Source organism: Aegilops tauschii, chromosome 3 (assembly GCF_002575655.3).
Source record: "Aegilops tauschii subsp. strangulata cultivar AL8/78 chromosome 3, Aet v6.0, whole genome shotgun sequence".
Classification (NCBI taxonomy): domain Eukaryota; kingdom Viridiplantae; phylum Streptophyta; class Magnoliopsida; order Poales; family Poaceae; genus Aegilops; species Aegilops tauschii.
The window spans coordinates 64757802-64779805 of record NC_053037.3 but is presented as its reverse complement, the minus strand read 5'-3'; the positions used below and the strand labels follow the sequence as shown (position 1 = coordinate 64779805).

Genomic DNA, 22004 nt, shown 5'->3' with positions numbered 1-22004 from the left:
TAATGGAGATGGCGACGACGACATACATTTTGTTTAGTTAGGGCTTGAAAACTATTTGATGGTCTATTTTGGTGAGGTGGTATATACTAACCCCCCACGTTGATGGCGAACTTGCGGTGGTATGATTATACTCTTTTGTGGATGTGGTGGTAGGATGTCACCATAGTAGTGCTAGCTTGAACTTGCTATGTCGTATGATCATGCATGCTTACTATTGCTCTTCTGCCCCATTGCTTGTTGTTTGTGTTTGCTCCACTGATTGCTGCTTGAACTGTTGCTCTTCAGCAATGCTAGGACAAGTGGTATGTGGTGTTCCACGGGAGGGTTCCAGGGGTTTACAGTTCATGGGAAGCATGCAATGAACAAGTGTTTCAAGGACAGCTGCCACAGAGGGTTTAAGACTAAGCAGACGGTAGAGGATGCTTACTCTAGGCCGTGCTCAAGTAGGCATGCATCAGCGTTGAAGTTGGCAAGGTGGATCATTGGTTTGGGCTGAAGAACTTCATCATCATCGTCTAGTTCGTCACGATTGTAGTGTTGTGGCATTGGTGTGCTCGATGTGATCGTGTGTAGGTAGCGGGTAAGCTCACCATATAGGGTATAAGGTTAGCACACCTCGCAACCTGTGTGCAACAAAACACCGTTTAGTTGCATGAGCCGAGACAATGCAGGACACCAAACACCATGCCAAAACAATCCCCTAATGTAGGCAGCCTCGATGTGGGTAACTAAACGAGGTGCAAATATTGCTTTTTCCCCCTATTTTTCCTCAACCAGGCCAACTCACCAACACATGCAATGTATGCAAAATCTAGGCGACTAACCAAACAAGCCCTTAATGTATGATTGTACGATCAGTTTTTCCCCTTTTGTTTCCCTCACAAAAAATCCCCTTTTTGTTGGGTGACTTTCAGAAATATTGCCCTTTCTCATTTCAAATTTCATCTTAGTATTGGTAATGCCCGCACAAAGGTATTTCATCGCAATCACATGCTAGCTCGCAACAGGTATAAGAGCATCTACAGCCGGGCGCCCTGTATCCGTCTCATACGCCTGGGCAGTCCGTCTGGTCACTGACCGGTCACAAAATACCGACCCAACCGGAGCTCTCAAACGGGCCTCAAACGCCCGGGCTGACCGGCACCCCACATATCCGTCCCAAATGTAGGGCGGATATGAGGCAGACGGGGCGCGCCCGCCAAGTCAGCCCGGCCCACCGCTAGCCCACCCGACCCCACAAAAATCTCCGTCCGGCAAAAACCCTAGCTCACTCCGCTCCCCCCCCCACGCTCCCATTTCCCCCAATCTGCCAAATCCCTAGCGCTGGCGAGCATGTCCAGCACCGGCAGCCACTCCGACTGTAGCTCCGGAGACAAGGAGGAGCTGGCGCTCCGTATCGCGCTCGCGGGTCGATACGGGCGGCAGCTCCGGGTCCGGTGCGACGCCCCCTTTCGCCCGACGCGGCAGCGCCGATGCCGGCGCCGACCGTTCCCGCCCCGCACGCGGATCTGCGATGCCTGCCCAATCTGCTCCTCCCGACTGACAGCCTCCTCCACCTCTAGCCGCTGCTCCGCGCGTGCAGCGCTAGGTTCTAGTGCCCACTCAGCCGACGCTGCGGATGCAGACTCTGCAGTCGGAGGCACGAGCTGCCCGCCGCGAGAGGCAAAGGGCAAGGGCGATGGTGGGCAGGTCCGACGTGTTTGGACAGTACGCCCGCCGCCGCCGGGTGGCCGACGACGAGGACCGTCTCTTCGAGTGGGTGTGTCGCGGTCACTGACTAAGGCGGAGGCGAAGGCCCGACGGCTCCGGAGGCTCAACGCCAAGCAGCTCTGGCTCGGCATTGAGCAATCCGAGCGGGAGGCAGCGAGGGAGGCGGCGAGGGTGGCCAAGCTCAAGCGCAAGCAAGACCGCGTTGTCCGGTGCTTGCAAGGCTTCATCGTCATGTCCGATTCCTCCTCCTCCGACGGGTCCGACAGCTCCGACGTGGACCCACATCCTGCCGCGGACTCCTACAGCTGCGCCGGCGACCGGAAGGGCAAAGGGCCGGCGAGGAAGTGGTGAAGATCCGTCTTTATTTCAAGTTTTTAGTTGTAGTTTGAACTTGTCCGTCGTATTATGTGTATTATGTGAACTTTGGTTATCTTTTGATATCCGGCTGTGATCTTTTGATGAACCGATTGTGCATTTGTATGTCCGCTCATGATCTACGTAGTTTTTATCAACGTTATATGGTTTAGTATGAATATAGGGGACGAAATGTGAGATAAGTGGGTGTGGAGACGCGGATATAGGGAGTGCCCGGTCAGTGCCCGCGGATGCGCCCGAGTCCGCGGGCGTTTGAGGGGCCGGATTTGCTGAGTCCGGCTGTAGATGCTCTAATAGTCAGCTCAATCAAAGTATGTTCAGAAGTCTAGTTAGCGGCCACATGGACACATATTTTAGAGAAGGATAGCACGACGCAACCCTTGACACAAACAATATGGACTCTGGCGCATACATATTTTGTGTGTGTTAGGCACACAAGAATGTCATCATCTCAGACAGCTCCATGCCGACGAAATACCAAAACCAAAACTGGAGAGCGAAAGAGCCCACGGGAATGCATGACATCGTCACCAAAAGCAGGTTTCTGCTAGCTAGCTGGACCATATCGATCATCCGACCTATAGCTAGCTTATAATAATAATAAGGGACAACTCCAGGATTAGTACTAATTTACTTGTGGATTGAGCTACCGAAGCGACATATATCTGCAAGTCAAAGCCTGGAATTCCTTCCTCCCGGAGGAGTATACCGCACACAGCTGCACCCCAGTGTGAGATATTGACAGTTTGGGTTTATCTGATGGTTGACTTGCAAAGATGGTAAGCTGGTTCAACCCTAATTAAGTAACTTGGGCTCGGCTGAATCCTTCGCCCGTGTCAATGCATCTGTCGCCGAAAATCTGCCCGGACGATCTTTCTCTGGAGTGAGAGTGACACCATGCATGTTTATCTACCATTCTTAAGTCCTAAACATAGGCATTGCATTTTTAATTTCATATGCACATACATGCTTGCATGGTAATTCAGAGATCCATCTGGAAGATACCCGGCACATATTTGTTTTCTAATCATTTTTTATGGGGACATTTTTGACTGCTTCCAAAGTCCAATGGATCATCCATACTGTTCCTAGTGGCGCCGTTACGAGATCGACGGAATTGATTAATGGACGACCAATAGTTCAGCTGTGTTTAATTACAAAAGTATACGCGTCGCCGTCTCTGACAAGTCAACAACCGCTAATTGAGGTAGCTTGCACAGCATGCCAACGTCGACCATTTGACGAAGTTTGTCAAGATGTACGTACGTACGTAAACGTACGCGTAAACAGTGCTAGTTACTGTCGCCGATCCATATGGATCGATCACACGCTCCACGGCAGATGAGGTTGTCATCATCAACCAGCTGCGAACTACTAGTATGCATGAGGATATACCGATCGATGACAAATTAACTGGTCAGCGCTAGCTAGCTAGCTGCATGCCATGAACTCTCGTCTCGTGACATAAAAATACACTTGAATCATTCTCGTAAACCAGTTTTCTAGCGGCAAGTTGCTCACATGAATCATTCTACTAAACCAGTTTTCTACTGGCAAGTTGCTAACTTGAATCATTCTAGTAAGCCAGTTTTCTAGTGGCAACTTGCTTCAGATGTGTCGTCTGTTGTTTGCCCACGTACGTGCGTACTCCTACATAGGACGACGTACCACCGGTCCTCGCTAGCCCCTCATCGAAGTCCTTCCGATCCCAAGCAGAACGATAGGCAATAATGCATTGATTCGATTAGTTTAACTGTCGGCAACCTCTAGCACTTGCACGGAAATCCGAGAAGATCGGGCAACATGCATGCCTTCTCCCTCCATAAAATACGAGCCACTTGGTGATGCAGATGATCGATCTCCACCTGTAAAATACATCAGCAACTTGATGCAGATCAACGAAAAAGCTCATCGGTTAGGCACGGCGCGCTTGAGGCCAAAAAATCACGCATGCATTCTCGGCGCCGCAAATTGATAAAGATTAAGAAGACGTTGAGGCCAGATTCTTCTTCACTCGCCGTCGGTCACGGTCGTCACGGCGTCGATAGATGAGTGGAATCGCAGCCGATGGACGACGGGCACAGGAGGAAAAACTAAGCTTGGTTTCTTGCGAGACAAGAACATATTCCCAAAGCATTACTACTGCTGTCCTACACTACAGTGGCATGGCTTAACGTGCTGAACCCTGGACGGATATATTCCTTGGCGCGACAGTACAGCCTGCGGCTCCAGGGACAGCCAAGTGTGCGCTCGTCGTCTCCACGCACGCACGTAGCTAGCGGAACAGCCAACAGGCCGGCGTGCTCCGTCAACTTGTTCACACGTATGCAGATCAATCATGCCGGTGGCGACGCTTTTAGCCAACGGTGCATATGCCCTGCCCGGCCGGCATGTAGAAGTACACTAGCACGTACCTAACCTCGGCGCCTAGCTAACTAAGCACCGCCATATCTTCCCTAACAAAAAAACTAAGCACCTCCACTGTTTGTTCATACTCTGCTAGCACGATCCCCAGCAGTATCCGTTAATGTAACCGTGGTGCTTGGCCGGATCGATCACGCCATTAGCGCTCCACAGACAAACCCGGGATCCCCAGAGCCCCTTGTCCCTTAATGAGCTGTTATGTAGTGGTATTAAGGAGAAGTGTCGACTCTCTAGAGAGTGCAGTTGCTGATGAGGTGTGTGACCCATGGCCAACCTGGCGCGCAGATGCTGGGAACACAGGAATATCGCTGCTGCCTTTCCGACGTGTTGTGTGCCTTGGGCGAGGGGATCTCTCCCTTCTATCTTGTTCCCGTGCCCTTCTTGTCTTGCCATTGTCGAGCACTGGTCCAGCCTGGCCTGTCTCCGTGCCGCTGCTTGGCCCAGTGCCAATCATCAAAAGTGTACGTTACGTACGTACGTCTCTCTGCTCATCAGCCCGTTTTTTGTTTCTTTGTCTCGTAGGTGGTGCACTACCAATTTTATCTCGTCTAGCTGTACTGTACCTGGTTACATTCGGAAATTTGAATCTGGTGAAACGCACAGCACAGCTAGCTAGTTCACTGGGAACTCTAGAAAGACTTGGAACCAGCTAGCACTAGCTTAGCAGCGTAGGCCGAGAGTATTAGATGGCGCGTTACGTGCGTGGAACACTTGCCGTGACAAGCTGAACTGAAGAGAAGACTCCACACGCTCCCGCGTCCCACGCGCGTGCGTGCGCGCACCGACCTAACGACGCGATGCTACAATGTTCGGGAGATGGCTAGTGCCTTGACGACCACCCTACGCTGGTTTGTTGAGAGGACGGCCGTCGTGACGATGACAATAAGGATTTGGCTAGGGATGTGCCAGTCGGTGGCACCGATGTAGAAGGCGAACACTGATCTTTTGAGTTCAAAATGTTTTGTCCTTGCTTAGATGGATCTGACAATAGCGCACAAAGTCGGACGGGACCTCGTCAGAGGGCGGGGAGTTCTCACGATTGCATTAAAAAGACAAGAGTTGATCCAGTTAATGAGGAAAACAAAATCCGGAAACAGTACACATCACGGTTAACTAAGGAAAATCAAGCAAAAATCAAAAACAAACACAAAAGAAACAAGAACCAGAGCTAGAGGAAGGGGTTTAGACGGACACACAAGCTCATGAAACATCGTATGAGCCCGACACAAGAGCGCAGAAACACAAAACCACCAGACGCAACATATGTCCAGCCAAAGCGACCACCATACTCGCAAGATATCTCAAACACCACAAGTCTCTCGACTGCCGATGTATCGAAACTTAGAACGCATTTTTCTAATAGTCTTCAAATCAGTTGTATTTGGCTAGGGTGAATCCCACAAACTTTCCTTTCTTGGACATATGCAGTACTGTCGGGTTTTTTTTTTAATGAGTGTTTTGGGGTAAATATGCTCTCAAGGAAAAAAACACTGGGGCAGGAGGAAATCTGCCGGTAAGTTGGATTCGGTCTACGTAGCATTTTTGTTTCTTTTGCCATGCTAGTGTTAACATTGTTTTGATTTCACATTGATGCCATGAGCCCATAAGTGAGATTCTTCATTTTGATAGGGAGTAGCTATAGCTGAGTCAACTCAGAAATGGTTTTCTTCGTCCACATACCGTTTGATAAAACATTTGTTGTGATTTTATACTTGCGTGGGTCTAGATGTTTGGATCCAATGATTTGTTACTGTTCATTTAAAAATAGTTATTTTCCCGGTTTCTTGATAAATAGCAAAACCCCATTTTGATGAGATCAAAGGATGAACATCTAACTAATTTAAAAGATATTATTGCGACAACATTTGGGGTGCATCATTCTAGTTTTGTCGTATGTGTGATATTTTCATATATTTTTGGGAACTACTCCATGTATGACATATAGTGCTACGATCTCTATACCACAGTCAATCAAATGGTTGGGGCTGCATTTTGCCTATCCATGGACGGTGTGATCGGTAGGATCGTACCAAAATCGGACAAAGGATGTCGTATGTATGGCATCACTCATATTTTTTTAATAAGGAATGAACATATTTGCTGATTTTAGAAACAAATCAGAGTGGATACAAAAGGTTTAGGAGGTTGAGTGAGGAGAATTTATTTTTCAAGGGTTAAGTGAACCAAGCTACTCCCTCCGTCCCATAATATAAGAGCGTTTTTTACACTAGCGTAGTGTAAAAAACGCTCTTATATTATGGGACGGAGGGAGTACTAGTTTAGCAAACTCAATAGTTTAAGATTGCAAAGAAGACTTATTCCAAGAATTAACCACTCTTACATATAATAGTATGGGATAGCATCTCTCTATTCGAGAGAAAAAAAAATCCCCATACAAAATTGATGTGTCACCAGGATCGATTACGTACTTCCTCACAATGGCAATGGATTTGCCACAAAAAATTACTTTTACTTTGTCTAATGTATCTTTTTTTGTTTCTTTGAAGAACTGGTCTAGTGATGTTCTTGCAGCGTTGTCGCCTTGTTCCACCTGTCCATGAAGCGGCTCATCCTCGCCAGTGCAACGTCCAGCGTGTCCAGGCTCATGTTGGCGAAGCACACCCTGAACCACCCGGGCTCCGAGCAATGGCACGACGACCCCGGCGAGATGTTGAGCTTCACCTCGTGCAGCATCAGGTCCCACAGCCTCAGCTCGTTGGCGACCGTGGCCTCGCCGCCGTCGCCGAGCAGCCGCCGCATGTCCATCCACACGAACAGCCCGGCATTGCTGGGCAGGCACGGCACGCCGGAGCGGGCCAGCCCGGCCACCATGTGGTCGTGGCGCACCCTGAGGCGCTCGCGGTTGGTGCGGATGTACTCCTGGGCGAACGCGGCGTCGGAGAGCATGGCGGCGAGCGTCTTCTGCGTCTGCGACGACACGAGCGTGAAGCTGGACATGCGCCGCGCCGCCGTGACCACCGCGTCGTTGTACGAGTACACCACGCCGACGCGGAACCCCGGGAGCCCCAGGTCCTTGGACAGGCTGTACACGATGTGCACGCGCCCGGCGACGTCGTCGCCGCGCGACTCGACGAGCTCCGCCACGCTGACGAGGTCCGGCGCGGCGAACACCGAGCCGGAGTATATCTCGTCGGAGATGAGGTGGATGTTCTTGCGCACGACGAAGTCGAGCACGTCCTCCAGCACCGACCGCTCCACCGTGGTGCCGAGCGGGTTGGACGGGTTCGTGAGAAGGACGCCGCGGACGCTCATCCCCGCCGCCGCGGCCTCCTCGTACGCCGCCTCGAGCGCGGCCACCGTGACCTGGAACCCGTTGGAGCTGTGGCAGTGCACGGGCACGATGTTCACCCCCGTCCTCCACCGCAAGTCCCGATCAAACCTGCAGGGCGCCATGCATGTCAGGACATGAGCGAGCACACGCAATGGAACAGTAGTGGCTTGCGTTGATTGGTTGCTTACCCCGGGTAGTAAGGCGTAGGGATCAGCAGCGCGTCTCCCGGGTTGGCGAGGATGAACGTGAGCAGCTCGTTGGCCGCCGTCGCGCCGGCCGTGAGCACGATGCGGTCAGGGTCAAACCTCACTTTGCCGCCCCTTATCTTCTCCATGAAACTCGCCATCGCCTGCAAGCAAAGGGCACCGGACCGCCACAAAGATCAGTCCACGCCGTCGGTGACAAGCAAGATAAAGCAGAGGACACATGCTCTTGTGCATCTACGACGTACCTTCCGGAAGGTTTTGAGGCCGTGGTAGTCCTGGAAGAGGGCGTTGTCCCGGAAGCTGGCGACGCCGGAGCCGGGGCGGGCGCCGCCCCACCCGGCCGCCTCCGGGTGCTCCCTCAGGAACCCCTCCAGGAGGTCGAAGGAGACCTGGTTCTCCGCGAGGCCCATCTGGATGACGCCGCCGGGGTTGGTGACGGCGTCGTAGGGGTCGTCGTCGTAGGCTCTCCACCCGGCGAAGTAGGGGGAGTCCTCGCCGTGGGCGCTGGAGGTCGCCACCCGCGACAGGGGAGGCGAGGAAGCAGCAGGCAACAGCATGCCGCCCATGGCCTTTGCGCCTTGGAGTGACAAGCAATGGAACAGGACTCTTTCGAGGTTGAAAGCTTGCAATGCAAGGCAATGGCAAGAAGCAAAGCCGGCACAGCTCAAGAATGTGAATGCGCTCGCAGGGCAGAGCTGGGTGTGGTGATCCTGGTGGGTCTTGGGGCTATATATAGGCAGAAATGCCGGTATATATACTAGTGTGAAATCGTTCGGTTGTCAAAGTTGCCCCCCGGGGGAGGACCCAATTGTCACAAGAGCCCCAAATTTTAAAATGGCAAATATTCATTTTTTTTGACGATTCATGGTTAATGTTTATTTTTTGCCAATTAATGGCTATTATTATTATTATTATTTTACAATTAATGGCTAATGTTATATATATTTGATAATTGATGGTTGATATTCCTATAACCTCACACGACGTAACATTTTACCAATGGTTAGAGCATGTACAACCATGGTTGCCTAATATGAGTCCCTATACGCCCACGGACGTGCCCGCTGGCAGTGACCGGACATGTTAATTGACCTTAATTTAGCACAAAGTTAATAGGGAGTACCGTTATAAAGCACAAAAGATAAGAAAGGAAAGGTTTAACAACGATAGCTAATATTTCTCTGCCTTCACATTCAGTCTTCTGTTAGAAACTACTCCCTCTGTTTCTATATATTTGTCCTTTCAGAGATTTTAAATGGACTAACAAATACGTATGTATATAGACATATTTTAGAATGTAGATTCATTTATTTTGCTCCGTATGTAGTCACTTGCTGAAATATCTAGAAAGACAAATATTTAAGAACGGAGGGAGTAGCAGCGTGCAGGTTTTCCTTTTTCTCTTTTGTGCTTGAGGCGTACATGAGTGGTAGCTAGTACTCTTTCCTTTCCGTAATATACAAACGTTTTTTAAACTTTCTTACTATGGGACAGAGGGAGTAGAAGATATGAAGATTGCAGCATTTGTTAGACATACTAGTGTAAGTGTAACATAGTACGTTGGCAGCAAATCAGTTGATTATTATTTAATCAAGAAATTTAGAATATATATATTGTGCCAAAATGTAAGACATACTATACGCGGTACGGACGCGCCGTCCATTTGCTTGTACGGTTGTACCGCCACATGCTCATGCTCATGATGAGGTTGGAGCCGACATCTATTGATGGCGCACAGTCGTTTTGCGTTAATATTTTATAAAATATACTCTCTCCGTTCCAAAATAGATGACCCAATTTTATACTAACTTGAAGTTATACTCAGGACATATCTTAAGTATAGGAAATATATTTTTTATCTCCATTGCATTTTTTGCAGCTAAAAATGTAGTACTGGTTTATATTTAAAGTGGGTTCAAGATATCTTAACTCAGGACCCGGTACTCGTCATACTTGGTTTGCTATTACTAACACACATGATTTGGAAAGTCATGATGATATTACTAAAGAACGTCTTAATCAGATGTTTTGCAACTCACTTTGGACTAGAGCTGCAAACGAATCGAGCTCGAGCGAGTTAGACTAGACTCAGCTCAACTTATAATAAAATTCAAGCAAGCTAAAACTAAGTGAAGCTTAAGGTTGAGCTGTAAAAAGTGACTCGTTCTCAGCTTGAAATGATTTCGAGTCGATCTCAAGTTAGTTTCGAGCTATATAAGATATTTTTTTTTAATCAAAGGAAATTTTTCAAACAAGATTGCCACAACACAACGTAAGAAACCATCATAAGAAGACTAGTACTTAATAGTAAAAGATCGTGGATAAACTAAAAATAGAAGAAAATGAAGGTGTGTCTGCCCTCAAACTTTGAAAAGAAAGAATATGATATTTACACATGACTTACCATGAAACATATCGAGGCTAAATTTTCTTTGCACTTAGTCAAGCTTCCATGTTTGCAAGTAGGTAAAATGGAGAAAAAATCATATGCAACATATATGGCAATAAACTATCCTATTTCCTTTTAATATGTATAAAAATTACTTAATATAATTATATGATATCGAGCTAAAATTGAGCTCAAATCGAGCAAGCCAGTGTTGGCTCAAGATCAGCTCATTTCTCGACCGAGCTATATAAAGTGCTCATAGTCAACTCATTTCTTTCTGAGTTGATCTCTAGTCGAGCGAAAATTCAAATCGACTTGAGCGGCTCACGAGTCTCGAGATTTTCTTAGCCCTACTTTGGACGGTTAGCAATAATCTTTCTATGAACCTCCAGAAATTTGTTTCATGTAGCTTGGGAAGGAAATTTTGGATCATGGATACATAATCCTTTACGCGTAAGACCTATTGCTCATGCGATTTGGGATTCTCATTTTGGTGAACCCGATGTGGAAGCCTTTACTCGAGGAGTCTTTTGTACGTTTAATTACATGAACAAAATTCTTCTACAAGTTGTGCCCGGCTCCGGCGAAGGAGGGGCAATGACGGATAGTTTTAGGCCGCGTTCGGCTCCTCTCCGCTCCCTCCACTCCGCTCCGGAGCGGACCAGGTGCTAGCTCATTTTCACGGAGCTGCTAAAACTGAGCTCCACGACTCCACGAAGTCGGAGCGGTGAGGAGGGATTCCGAACAAAGCCTTAGTATAGATGCTCATATTTTTTGATATAAATTTAGTCAAACTTTGTGTAGTTTGACTTCAAACAAATTTTATATGTGGAGTAAAAATAAACGGAGGGAGTAGACGATCAACTTGTATACCCAACTCCATAAAAGTCATCCGCGGATGCAACATTGCTCTTTTTGTTACAAAACGTACATTTTTCCAATAGAAGTACAAAAGTTAGGACTGCAATAATCTAGTATAGGCAAGAGAGTGGGGCATTAGTCCAGCCGAGCTTGTTGTATCAGTCACCGAGTAAGTTCCTCGATGACTAGATTTTGACAAGGTGCAGCCGGTCCCGGTCAGATTTGCCTTTGTGTGTGTGTGGGGGGGGGGGGGGGGGGGTATAAACCTAAAATTCAAGAAAAAACAGAACCACGGGATTTAAGATTTTTTAAGATTCAAACTCCTAGGGTGCTCAAAACTTTCTGGATTTCACACTTTCCCAAAAAGTTAAATTACTAAAATTTAAAAGTTTTCATAGTTGTCGAACATATGGAAACATGGTTTTCCATCAGTTGCTTGAAATTCTAAACCGCTGCCGTCGATATATGATATAGCCTAAGAGAAACGAAGCCCAGGGCCGAGAAAGGGATGCCGCGGCAAGTCCGAGGCTTTACGGGTTTGGGTGTGGGGTATAGGGCGGTCGCCGGCACTAGGGAAGGTGAGGCATAGAGGGATGACCATGAGTGGCTACAGTCGGTCGTGAGTGGCGACAATAGTCATTTCGTCCGGCATCGGCTGGGTGGATCACAAGCGGGAACGATGAAGAAAAAAGAGACGTCCAAAAGTGGAAGAAGTCACCTCAAGCAGATCGGCTGAAACTATTTTTTTTCAAGCACCTAAATTTTACAAGAAAAGTAGACCATGAGGGTAGCACACAAGTGGACTCCGCATCCCTTGTCCCACTTGAATGCAGCTGTAGCAGTCACCAGCATGGTGTACAAGAGCAACTCGAGCAGAGTCATCATATTGATAACCTTGGTATCGCATATTCCGAGGCAACACACAAACACATAATTGCGATATTTGCCGCATCCGTAATCGTGTGACTCAATATCAATGAGATATCCTTTTTTTTTTCAACCTCTGCACCATTCCACGTGTTACACTCCAGATGGCATATGAGACGTCAGACGTCATATATTTGGCTATTGGCTAGTGAGAGGTGATATATGGAGGGCGCTATATAAATTATGGAGATCCCTGTCAAGACGACAACTCTGATAGAGTGGATCTAACTGGTTCACCCAAACGAGCGTCGGAATGCAAGAGCATATATGTAGTACAGTGTGAGAGCGGATCCCTCACTGCTCTGCACCGTACAGCTGTTCGTCCGCCCGCCCGCCTGCAATGCAAAAGCAGCTTCAGTGGTGATGCCTGATGGAAACCGGAAAGGGGCCTGAGCTGGCGGGCTGCGGCGCAGGCTCGCCGTCGATCGGGTGTGCTACAGGCGCGCTCCTTCTGTCTCCTAAATTAACCCGGTGTTTAATCAGTCTCCGACGTGCCGGTTGGCTCGCCCCCAACGAAACATTCACGGGAATATTTGCCGGCGCTTTCGCAGCCCGGGATGCTCCACAGACAGATTTTGTCGCGGTGATAGCATAGCATAGCAGGTCGGCCATCCCGGACTTCCGGCGCGCGGGCCGTTAAACAACTGCTTCCTCCGTTTCAAAATAGATGACCAAACTTTGTACTAACTTAATACAAAATTGGGTCATCTATTTTGAAACTGAGGGAGTACTAAGCAGGAGGTCAGTGACGAGATTGACCCCTAAACGCCAGCGATTATAACTAGTTTCAAATTAGGGGTGTGACGAGGGGGCGACTTTGTCCAAACCCGCCCATGCTGATAGCTGTTCGCGGAGGTTCAAGGCTGTTGCCCGCCTCAATTCTCAACGCCCCCCATAAACAACGTCCCCGGCTGCGGCTCAGTGCTTACGGAGTTTGAGAGGCCATTTGATTACGCGCCTCATGATCCACGGAATGAGTATGAATATCGTCATGCCTAGCCGGGTTGTTGGACGGATCATATCGGCACTTTGCGGTACGATTCGACGCCCTGGTGTACAACAAATGCGGTGTGTGTGGCTGCCTACCGGAGTTTGAAAACGCGCACTTCGGTGCGTTGCTTTCGCTGAGACAAGTACTCCTTCGATCTCATTTTTAGCACCACTTCACGTGCGTGGAAGCTTAAGGACACGCTAGTATTTGAATCGTGAAGCAGTGTTTTTCGGTCGGAAATATAGCACTCCTATGTTGGACTACTTTCTGAAACAATGTTGATTAAAGCCGTAACGGTATTAAGAGCATCTACGGCCGGGCCGCCTCGAACCGGTTTGAATCGCATAAACGGGCTGTCTAGTCACTGACCAGTAAAAAAAATCAGCCCACCCAAGCACATTAAACTGGGCTCAAACGCACAGCCTGTCCAGCACCCGTAATATCCAACCCAAATATAGGACAATATGGGGCGGCCCAGGCGTTTGGGAACGTGTACGCCACATCAGCCCGGCCACTACTGACCCCACTCCGTCCCCACAAAACCCTATATCCGGAACCCTAGCTCACTTCACTCTCCATTGTCGCTCCATCTGTTCTTCTCCCCTCCTTTGATTTCTCCCCTCATTCGATCCAATCCGATGACTCCAGCGAGCATGTCGAGCACCGGCAAACGCTCCGACTCCGATCTCGATGACGACGCGGAGCTGGCCCTCCGCATTGCCCTGGAGAGGTCAAAGGTGGACATGGGGGCAGTTTCGGATCTGCCCCCTCGCCGCCCCCACCGGTGCAGCATGGACGCCGGAGCTGGCCCCTCCTAGCCCACGCGCAGCTTCGTGAGAGTTGCGCAGTCCACGCCGCCCCTCCATCGTCCACCTTCCCCGCTAGGCGCTGCCCCGCAAGGGCTGCAGCGGGTGCTAGTGCCCACTCCACCGCGGACGAGCACGCCGGAATTGGAGGTGCGCGTCGTCCGCCGCTAGAGGTAGCGGGCATGGGAGAGGGACGCAACAAAGCAATCCGTTCGCCGCCGTCGCGGGTTGTCGGTGGAGCCCGGCGAGGACGACGGCTCCTCGCTTGGGTCTACCACCGTTCACTTATGACGGCGGAGATGGACGCTCGCCGGCCCCGGAGGAAGAACACCAAGGCGCTCCGGCTAGCCATTGAGTAGTTGGAGCGCGAGGCGGCAGAGGCGGTTCGGATGGCGAAGCTCAAGTGGCAGCAGGACCGGGCTGTCCGGCGGAGGGCTCATCGTCATCTCCAATTCCTCCTTGGACGACGACGATCATCACGGCTCCGACTCCGACGACTAGAAGGATCCACCACCTGCCACAGACACCTACAGCTGCGCCGGCGACCGAAAGGGCAAAGTGCCGGCGAGGAAGTGGTGAAGACGCTCCTCCTCCGTTTACTATTATCATTTTTTAGTTGTTTAAGTTTAGAACCTGTCCGGCGACGAATTGTGGTGATCTTTTGGATGATGTATCCATTTGCTGCCCTTTTTTGTGTCCGTTTGCTGCGGATTGCTATGTCCGTTGTTTGGTCTACGTAGTCTAGTTCATGTTGCATGTATAGTATGAATATAGAGTGTCGAATATGAGATACACGAATGTGCAGACGAAAAGTTAAGATCTAACCTGCCACTGCCTGTGGATGTGTCCGGACACGTCTGCCAACATATAAAGCGACGGACTTGGTAATCACGGCTGTAGATGATCTAATGGAGTCAAACCACGGTCGATGGACAAAGGAGAAACACGGTGGTTTCCTGTTTTCCGAATCAGCCATGCGGAAGAAACGGAAACCCACGGAACTTCTTTCAATGGTTTTGGCCAAGTGACATAATTTTAGATTTGCGCGTTGATTGTTGAAAAGCTAGAACATGCAAACAAGGGATATAAGATTTATGTCTAATTAATGTACGTCAGCAAGATCCCCATCACGTACGGCCTTGGCACAGGCAGCAACAGGAAGTGGGCGACATTTGGAAAAGTCTAAACGAGACAATATAGCCACAAATGGTTGCACGTATACCTGGCCATGGGCAGCCGGGTCCGACCCGGCCCGGCTCGGGCTCGGGCCTAGATTTTGAGCACGAAGGCCAAGCTGGGCCTGCCATTTTTGAGATTTACTGAAGGGGCCCGGCCCGAGGCCCAAGGCCCGGCGAGCTTTTACACGTGCGGGCCGGGCTTTGGCCTGATTTTCTAGGCCCGACGGCCGGGCCGGGCCCGGGCATGGGTTTTCTGCGTCGGGCTTGGCTAGGCCCGGCCCAAAGCCCGACCTAGCCCGAGGGATGGCTATGTATAGTTGCACGTTTGCATGGACCCACAAACAATCGTTACTTCAGTTCAAGTTGGTTCTCGCCAGCAATCTGCCCCGTCACACGTACTCACCGCGCGCTGACCTTGCTGTAACAGTCGCTACCTCACGCATCATCCATGCACAAGCCTAGAGTCGTACCCTGGCCACCGTGTTGCTGAAACAATCCGTTCGCGTCGTCACCTTTGTACACCATTGAGCGCATCGTCCCGATGATCTCACACTCCAATCTATTCGGTAGTCCCTCAACATGTCTGGTCACAGCGTCTTCAACAATCACTACGCTGGTCTCATCGTCACGACTAGCCGATCCTTACCATCCAAAGCCCATTGAATGGTCCAGGCCTCCTGCCCGGGGTGTCAAATCCACCGTCCGCATTCCCGATCACCATCATGCTCCATCTTGCGCCCATCAGACATTTCTCGGCACCCGTCGAGCATGAACCTCATACCTCCAGATATTCTTTTGCATAGCCTTCTCGAAACCTTGCTCGTGATATCACTTGTTAGACTAAATAAGCCATGCAAAATCATAGACGACATCGAGGCACGATATATGTTAACGAGGTTCACCAATTCAGGCTACATCCCTGGGGCAATGTCTACATGCACTCATCCCAAGATACTATAACACCGGTCCACCTCGTGCCGACACATGACGCAGGCTCCCCCGCATACATTTTGCTATCAAGTGATCAATCATCGCAATGTGTGGTGCCCTCTCATTATATGATAGGCCTAGGTCTGAATGTAATATGAGTGATATTCTATCCACACCGATTACAAATCCAAATTCACGTAACCCCGCATATACAAATATTCGAGACAACTCAACACATCTAAGAGCATCTCCAACAGCCGCGCTAGATATGGTGCGCGCTAGAAAAACGACATTTTTGCGCGCGCGAGCCGGGTTGGCGCGATCCAGCAGGCACGATAAAAAAATGCGCGTGCACGCGAAAAAGCAGCAACGCACGCAGCAGTTTTGGCGCGCTCCATAAAAACTCGCGCGAGCCAACCGCCGTCATCGCCTCTCTCTTCCTTCTTCCTTGCCTCCGTCGGTGCCCCGCCGTCGTCGGCCATTCTTCCTCGCCTCTAGCGCCCCGCCGTCACCTCTAGCGCCTTCTCCCCCACCGCCGCCATGCTGTCGCGCGCCCGGAGCACCTCCGGCTACCGCCACGTCCGCGCCAGCCCCTCCGGGGTGTATTACGCGGAGATCCGCTCCGGTGATACACGCCTCGGTCTCGGGACGTTCGAGACCGCCCACGACGCCGCCCGCGCGTATGAAGCGGCGTCGTGGTGCCTCAGGAGGCCACGGGCGCAGATGAATTTCTCAGACGCGCGGACGCGCCAGCAGGCGCAGGACCTCACGCCTTCGCCGCGACTAATCACCGCGGAGGACCGCTGCATCCATCGTAGACTGGGGCGCCGCCTCCTCATCGCCGAGGCGGATGAGCACGCCATGACAGCGTGGCGCAAGCGCTTCCCAGAGGATGTCGCCGCCAAGAACGAGTTCTGGGCGCAGCGAGCCGTGGATCGGGCGGACAGGCGTGAGCGGAAGGCACTGGCGGTAGCGCAGTGTGAACTGGGATCTGCGTCGACCTTTTACGACAATTATCCTCGGTGGGAAGACGCGTTTCTGTCGTTGGATTGAAGGAAATATGCCCTAGAGGCAATAATAAAGTTATTATTTATTTCCTTATTTCATGATAAATGTTTATTATTCATGCTAGAATTGTATTAACCGGAAACTTAGTACATGTGTGAATACATAGACAAACAGAGTGTCACTAGTATGCCTCTACTTGACTAGCTCGTTGAATCAAAGATGGTTAAGTTTCCTAGCCATAGACATGAGTTGTCATTTGATTAACAGGATCACATCATTAGAGAATGATGTGATTGACTTGACCCATCCCGTTAGCTTAGCACTTGATCGTTTAGTATATTGCTATTGCTTTCTTCATGACTAATACATGTTCCTATGACTATGAGATTATGCAACTCCCGAATACCGGAGGAACACTTTATGTGCTACCAAACGTCACAACGTAATTGGGTGATTATAAAGGTTCTCTATAGGTGTCTCTGATGGTACTTGTTGAGTTGGCATAGATCAAGATTAGGATTTGTCACTCTGATTGTCGGAGAGGTATCTCTGTGCCCTCTCGGTAATGCACATCACTATAAGCCTTGCAAGCAATGTGACTAATGAGTTAGTTGCGAGATGATGCATTACGGAACGGGTAAAGAGACTTGCCGGTAACGAGATTGAACTAGGTATTGAGATACCGACGATCGAATCTTGGGCAAGTAACATACCGATGACAAAGGGAACAACGTATGTTGTTATGCGATTTGACCGATAAAGATCTTCGTAGAATATGTAGTAGCCAATATGAGTATCCAGGTTCCGCTATTGGTTATTGACCGGAGACGTGTCTCGGTTATGTCTACATAGTTCTCGAACCCGTAGGGTCCGCACGCTTAACGTTCGGTGACGATCGTATTATGAGTTTATGTGTTTTGATGTACCGAAGGTAGTTCGGAGTCGCGAATATGATCACTGACATGACGAGGAGTCTCGAAATGGTCGAGACATAAATATCGATATATTGGACGACTATATTTGGACATCAGAATGGTTCCGGGTGAGATCGGACATTTACCGGTGTACCGGGAGGTATATGGGCCTTATTGGGCCATAGTGGGAGAGAGGAGAAGGGAGCAACGGAGGGGGTTCCCCCCAAGCCCAATCCGAATTGGGAGGGGGGCCGGCCCCCCTTTCCTTCCTCCTTCCTCCCCCTTCCTTCTCTCCTAATCCAACTAGGGAAGGGAGGGAATCCTACTCCCGGTGGGAGGAGGACTCCCCTTGGGGCGCACCTAGGAGGCCGGCCCCCTCCCCCTCCTCCACTCCTTTATATACGGGGGAGGGGGGCACCCCATAGACACACAAGTTGATCATTGATCTTTTAGCCGTGTGCGGTGCCCCCCTCCACCATAATCCACCTCGGCCATATCGTCGTAGTGCTTAGGCGAAGCCCTGCGCCGGTAGCTTCAGCATCACCGTCATCAAGCCATCGTGCTAACGAAGCTCTTCCCCGACACTCTACTGGATCGTGAGTTCGTGGGGCGTCACCGAGCCGAACGTGTGCAGATCGCGGAGGTGTCGTACCTTCGGTGCTAGGATCGGTCGATCATGAAGACGTACGACTACATCAACTGCGTTGTCATAACGCTTCCGCTTACGGTCTACGAGGGTACGTGGACAATACTCTCCCCTCTCGTTGCTATGCATCACCATGATCTTGCGTGTGCGTAGGAATTTTTTTGAAATTACTACGTTCCCCAACAGTGGTATCCGAGCCAGGTTTATGCGTAGATGCTATATGCACGAGTAGAACACAAGTGAGTTGTGGGCGATACTAGTCATACTGCTTACCAACATGTCATACTTTGATTCGGCGGTATTGTTGGATGAAGCGGCCCAGACCGACATTACGCGTACGCTTACGCGGGACAGGTTCTACCGACGTGCTTCGCACACAGGTGGCTGGCGGGTGTCAGTTTCTCCAACTTTAGTTGAATCGAGTGTGGCTACGCCCGGTCCTTGTTGTAGGTTAAAACAGCACATACTTGACGAAATATCGTTGTGGTTTTGATGCGTAGGTAAGAACGGTTCTTGCTCAGCCCGTAGCAGCCACGTAAAACTTGCAACAACAAAGTAGAGGACGTCTAACTTGTTTTTGCAGGGCATGTTGTGATGTGATATGGTCAAGACATGATGCTAAATTTTATTGTATGAGATGATCATGTTTTGTAACAGAGTTATCGGCAACTGCCAGGAGCCATATGGTTGTCGCTTTATTGTATGAAATGCAATCGCCATGTAATTGCATTACTTTATAACTAAGCGGTAGCGATAGTCGTAGAAGCAATAGTTGGCGAGACGACAACGATGCTACGATGGAGATCAAGGTGTCGCGCCGGTGACGATGGTGATCATGACGGTGCTTTGGAGATTGAGATCAAAGGCACAAGATGATGATGGCCATATCATATCACTTATATTGATTGCATGTGATGTTTATCCTTTATGCGTCTTATTTTGCTTAGTTCGACGGTAGCATTATAAGATGATCTCTCACTAAACTTCAAGGTATAAGTGTTCTCCCTGAGTATACACCGTTGCGAAAGTTCGTCGTGCTGAGACACCATGTGATAATCTGGTGTGATAAGCTATACGTTCACATACAACGAGTGCAAGCCAGTTCTGCGCATGCAGAATACTTGGGTTAAACTTGATGAGCCTAGCATATACAGATATGGTCTCGGAACACTGGAGACCGAAAGGTCGAGCGTGAATCATATAGTAGATATGATCAACATAGAGATGTTCACCATTGAAAACTACTCCATCTCACGTGATGATCGGACATGGTTTAGTTGATTTAGATCACGTGATCATTTAGATGACTCGAGGGATGTCTATCTAAGTGGGAGTTCTTAAGTAATATGATTAATTGAACTTTAATTTATCATGAACTTAGTCCTGGTAGTATTAGCATATCTATGTTGTAGATCAATAGCTCACGTTTAGCTCCCCTGTTTTATTTTTGATATGTTCCTAGAGAAAACTAAGTTGAAAGATGTTAGTAGCAATGATGCGGATTGGATCCGTGATCTGAGGATTATCCTCATTGCTGCACAGAAAAATTATGTCCTTGATGCACCGCTAGGTGACAGAACTATTGCAGGAGCAGATACAGACGTTATGAACGTTTTGACAAGCTCGATATGATGACTACTTGATAGTTTAGTGCACCATGCTTTACGGCTTATGAAAGTGCAACTATCCCTGGGTGGTTTTGGTAATTCCTAACAATATATAGCTCATTGAGCTAATGCTATTTCAAGATAAATATTTCAGGAAAGCTCAATGATTGGCATGGCATGGATTAGAAAGTGGATCCCTCAAAATGCTAAGGACAAAAGGATTGGCTCAAGCTCAAAGCACAAGACTCTACATTTTTCATTTTAGTGATCCAAGATCACATTGAGTCCATAGGAAAAGCAAATACTATCAAGAGGGGGTGAGGTGTTGCTTAATGAGTTTCTTGCTCAAAATGCTTAGTGATATGCTCCAAAAACCCTCAACTACTTTCGCATATCCACATATGTCCCAAACCAAAAGTCAAACTCGGCCCTACCGAAACTTTCTATCCGGCGCCACCGAGTTCACTTGGCATAGCCACTGCCAGAAACCCTAGTCTTTTCGGTCTCACTGATAGGGATCTCGGTCTCACCGTGATGGGATTGTAATCTCTCTGTTTCCCTTCGTAACGTTTCGGTCAAACCGAGATGAGCGAGCGGTCCCACCGAGATTGTAATGCAAACTCTTTGTTTCCCTTTTGTAACGTTTCGGTCCAACCGAGATGAGCGAATCGATCCCACCGAGTTTGCCTGACCAACTCTCTGGTTAGTCTATTACCAAAATCGGTCTCACCGAGTTTGGGTAATCGGTCTCACCGAGATTACGTTATGACCTAACCCTAATGACATCGGTCCCACCGAAAATCCTAACGTTCACATTTTGAACTAAATCGGTCCGACCGAGTTTCATGATTCGGTCCCATCGAGTTTGGTAAATTGTGTGTAACGGTTAGATTTTGTGTGGAGGCTATATATACCCCTCCACCCACTCTTCATTCGTGGAGAGAGCCATCAGAACATGCCTACACTTCCAACATACATTTTCTGAGAGAGAACCACCTACACTTGTGTTGAGGTCAAGATATTCCATTCCAACCACATAAATCTTGATCTCTAGCCTTCCCCAAGTTGCTTTCCACTCAAATCTTCTTTCCACCAAATCCAATCCTATGAGAGAGAGTTGAGTGTTGGGGAGACTATCATTTGAAGCACAAGAGCAAGGAGTTCATCATCAACACACCATTTGTTACCTCTTGGAGAGTGGTGTCTCCTAGATTGGCTAGGTGTCACTTGGGAGCCTCTATCAAGATTGTGGAGTTGAACCAAGGAGTTTGTAAGGGAAAGGAGATCGCCTACTTCGTGAAGATCTACCCGAGTGAGGCAAGTCCTTCGTGGGCGACGACCATGGTGGGATAGAGAAGGTTGCTTCTTCGTGGACCCTTCGTGGGTGGAGCCCTCCGTGGACTCGCGCAACCGTTACCCTTCGTGGGTTGAAGTCTCCATCAACGTGGATGTACGATAGCACCACCTATCGGAACCACGGATAAAAAATCTCCGTGTCAACATTGCGTTTGCTCTCTCAAACTCCCCCCTTTACCTTCATATGCAATTGTTTTACTTTCCGCTGCTATACTCTTAGAATTGCATGTGTAGGTTGATTGCTTGACTTGTGCAAAGTTGCTAAAATCTGCCAAGAACTAAAATTGGGAAAAGGCTAGATTTTTATTTGGTTAAGTAGTCTAATCACCCCCCCCCTCTAGACATACTTTCGATCCTACAAGTGGTATCAGAGCTTTGGTCTCC

At 49.1% G+C, this 22004-nt stretch overlaps 2 protein-coding genes across 2 annotated transcripts; one reads left to right on the top strand and one right to left on the bottom strand.

Annotated features, from left to right (window-relative positions):
• Positions 1 to 6804: 6804 nt before the first annotated feature.
• LOC109774526 (1-aminocyclopropane-1-carboxylate synthase 5) lies at positions 6805 to 8697 on the bottom strand. Its single transcript, XM_020333260.4, has 3 exons — positions 8253 to 8697; positions 7990 to 8150; positions 6805 to 7909 (listed from the first exon to the last, which is right to left on the bottom strand). The coding sequence occupies exons 1-3, from the start codon at positions 8571 to 8573 to the stop codon at positions 7024 to 7026; spliced, it is 1368 nt and encodes a 455-aa protein (XP_020188849.1). The 5' UTR covers positions 8574 to 8697; the 3' UTR covers positions 6805 to 7023.
• Positions 8698 to 16629: 7932 nt separating this feature from the next.
• Positions 16630 to 17142, top strand: LOC109774516 (uncharacterized). Its single transcript, XM_020333250.1, has one exon. The coding sequence runs from the start codon at positions 16630 to 16632 to the stop codon at positions 17140 to 17142; it is 513 nt and encodes a 170-aa protein (XP_020188839.1).
• The last annotated feature ends 4862 nt before the right edge of the window (positions 17143 to 22004 follow it).

Bases quoted from the DNA above. Each gene is read 5' to 3' on its own strand.
- LOC109774526 (XM_020333260.4), bottom strand. From the start codon at position 8,573: ATGGGCGGCATGCTGTTGCCTGCTGCTTCCTCGCCTCCCCTGTCGCGG. The intron at 8,151-8,252 runs GTACGTCGTAGA...CTTTGCTTGCAG, and splicing joins GCCTCAAAACCTTCCGGAAG to GCGATGGCGAGTTTCATGGA. The intron at 7,910-7,989 runs GTAAGCAACCAA...GGCGCCCTGCAG, and splicing joins CCTACGCCTTACTACCCGGG to GTTTGATCGGGACTTGCGGT.
- LOC109774516 (XM_020333250.1), top strand. From the start codon at position 16,630: ATGCTGTCGCGCGCCCGGAGCACCTCCGGCTACCGCCACGTCCGCGCC.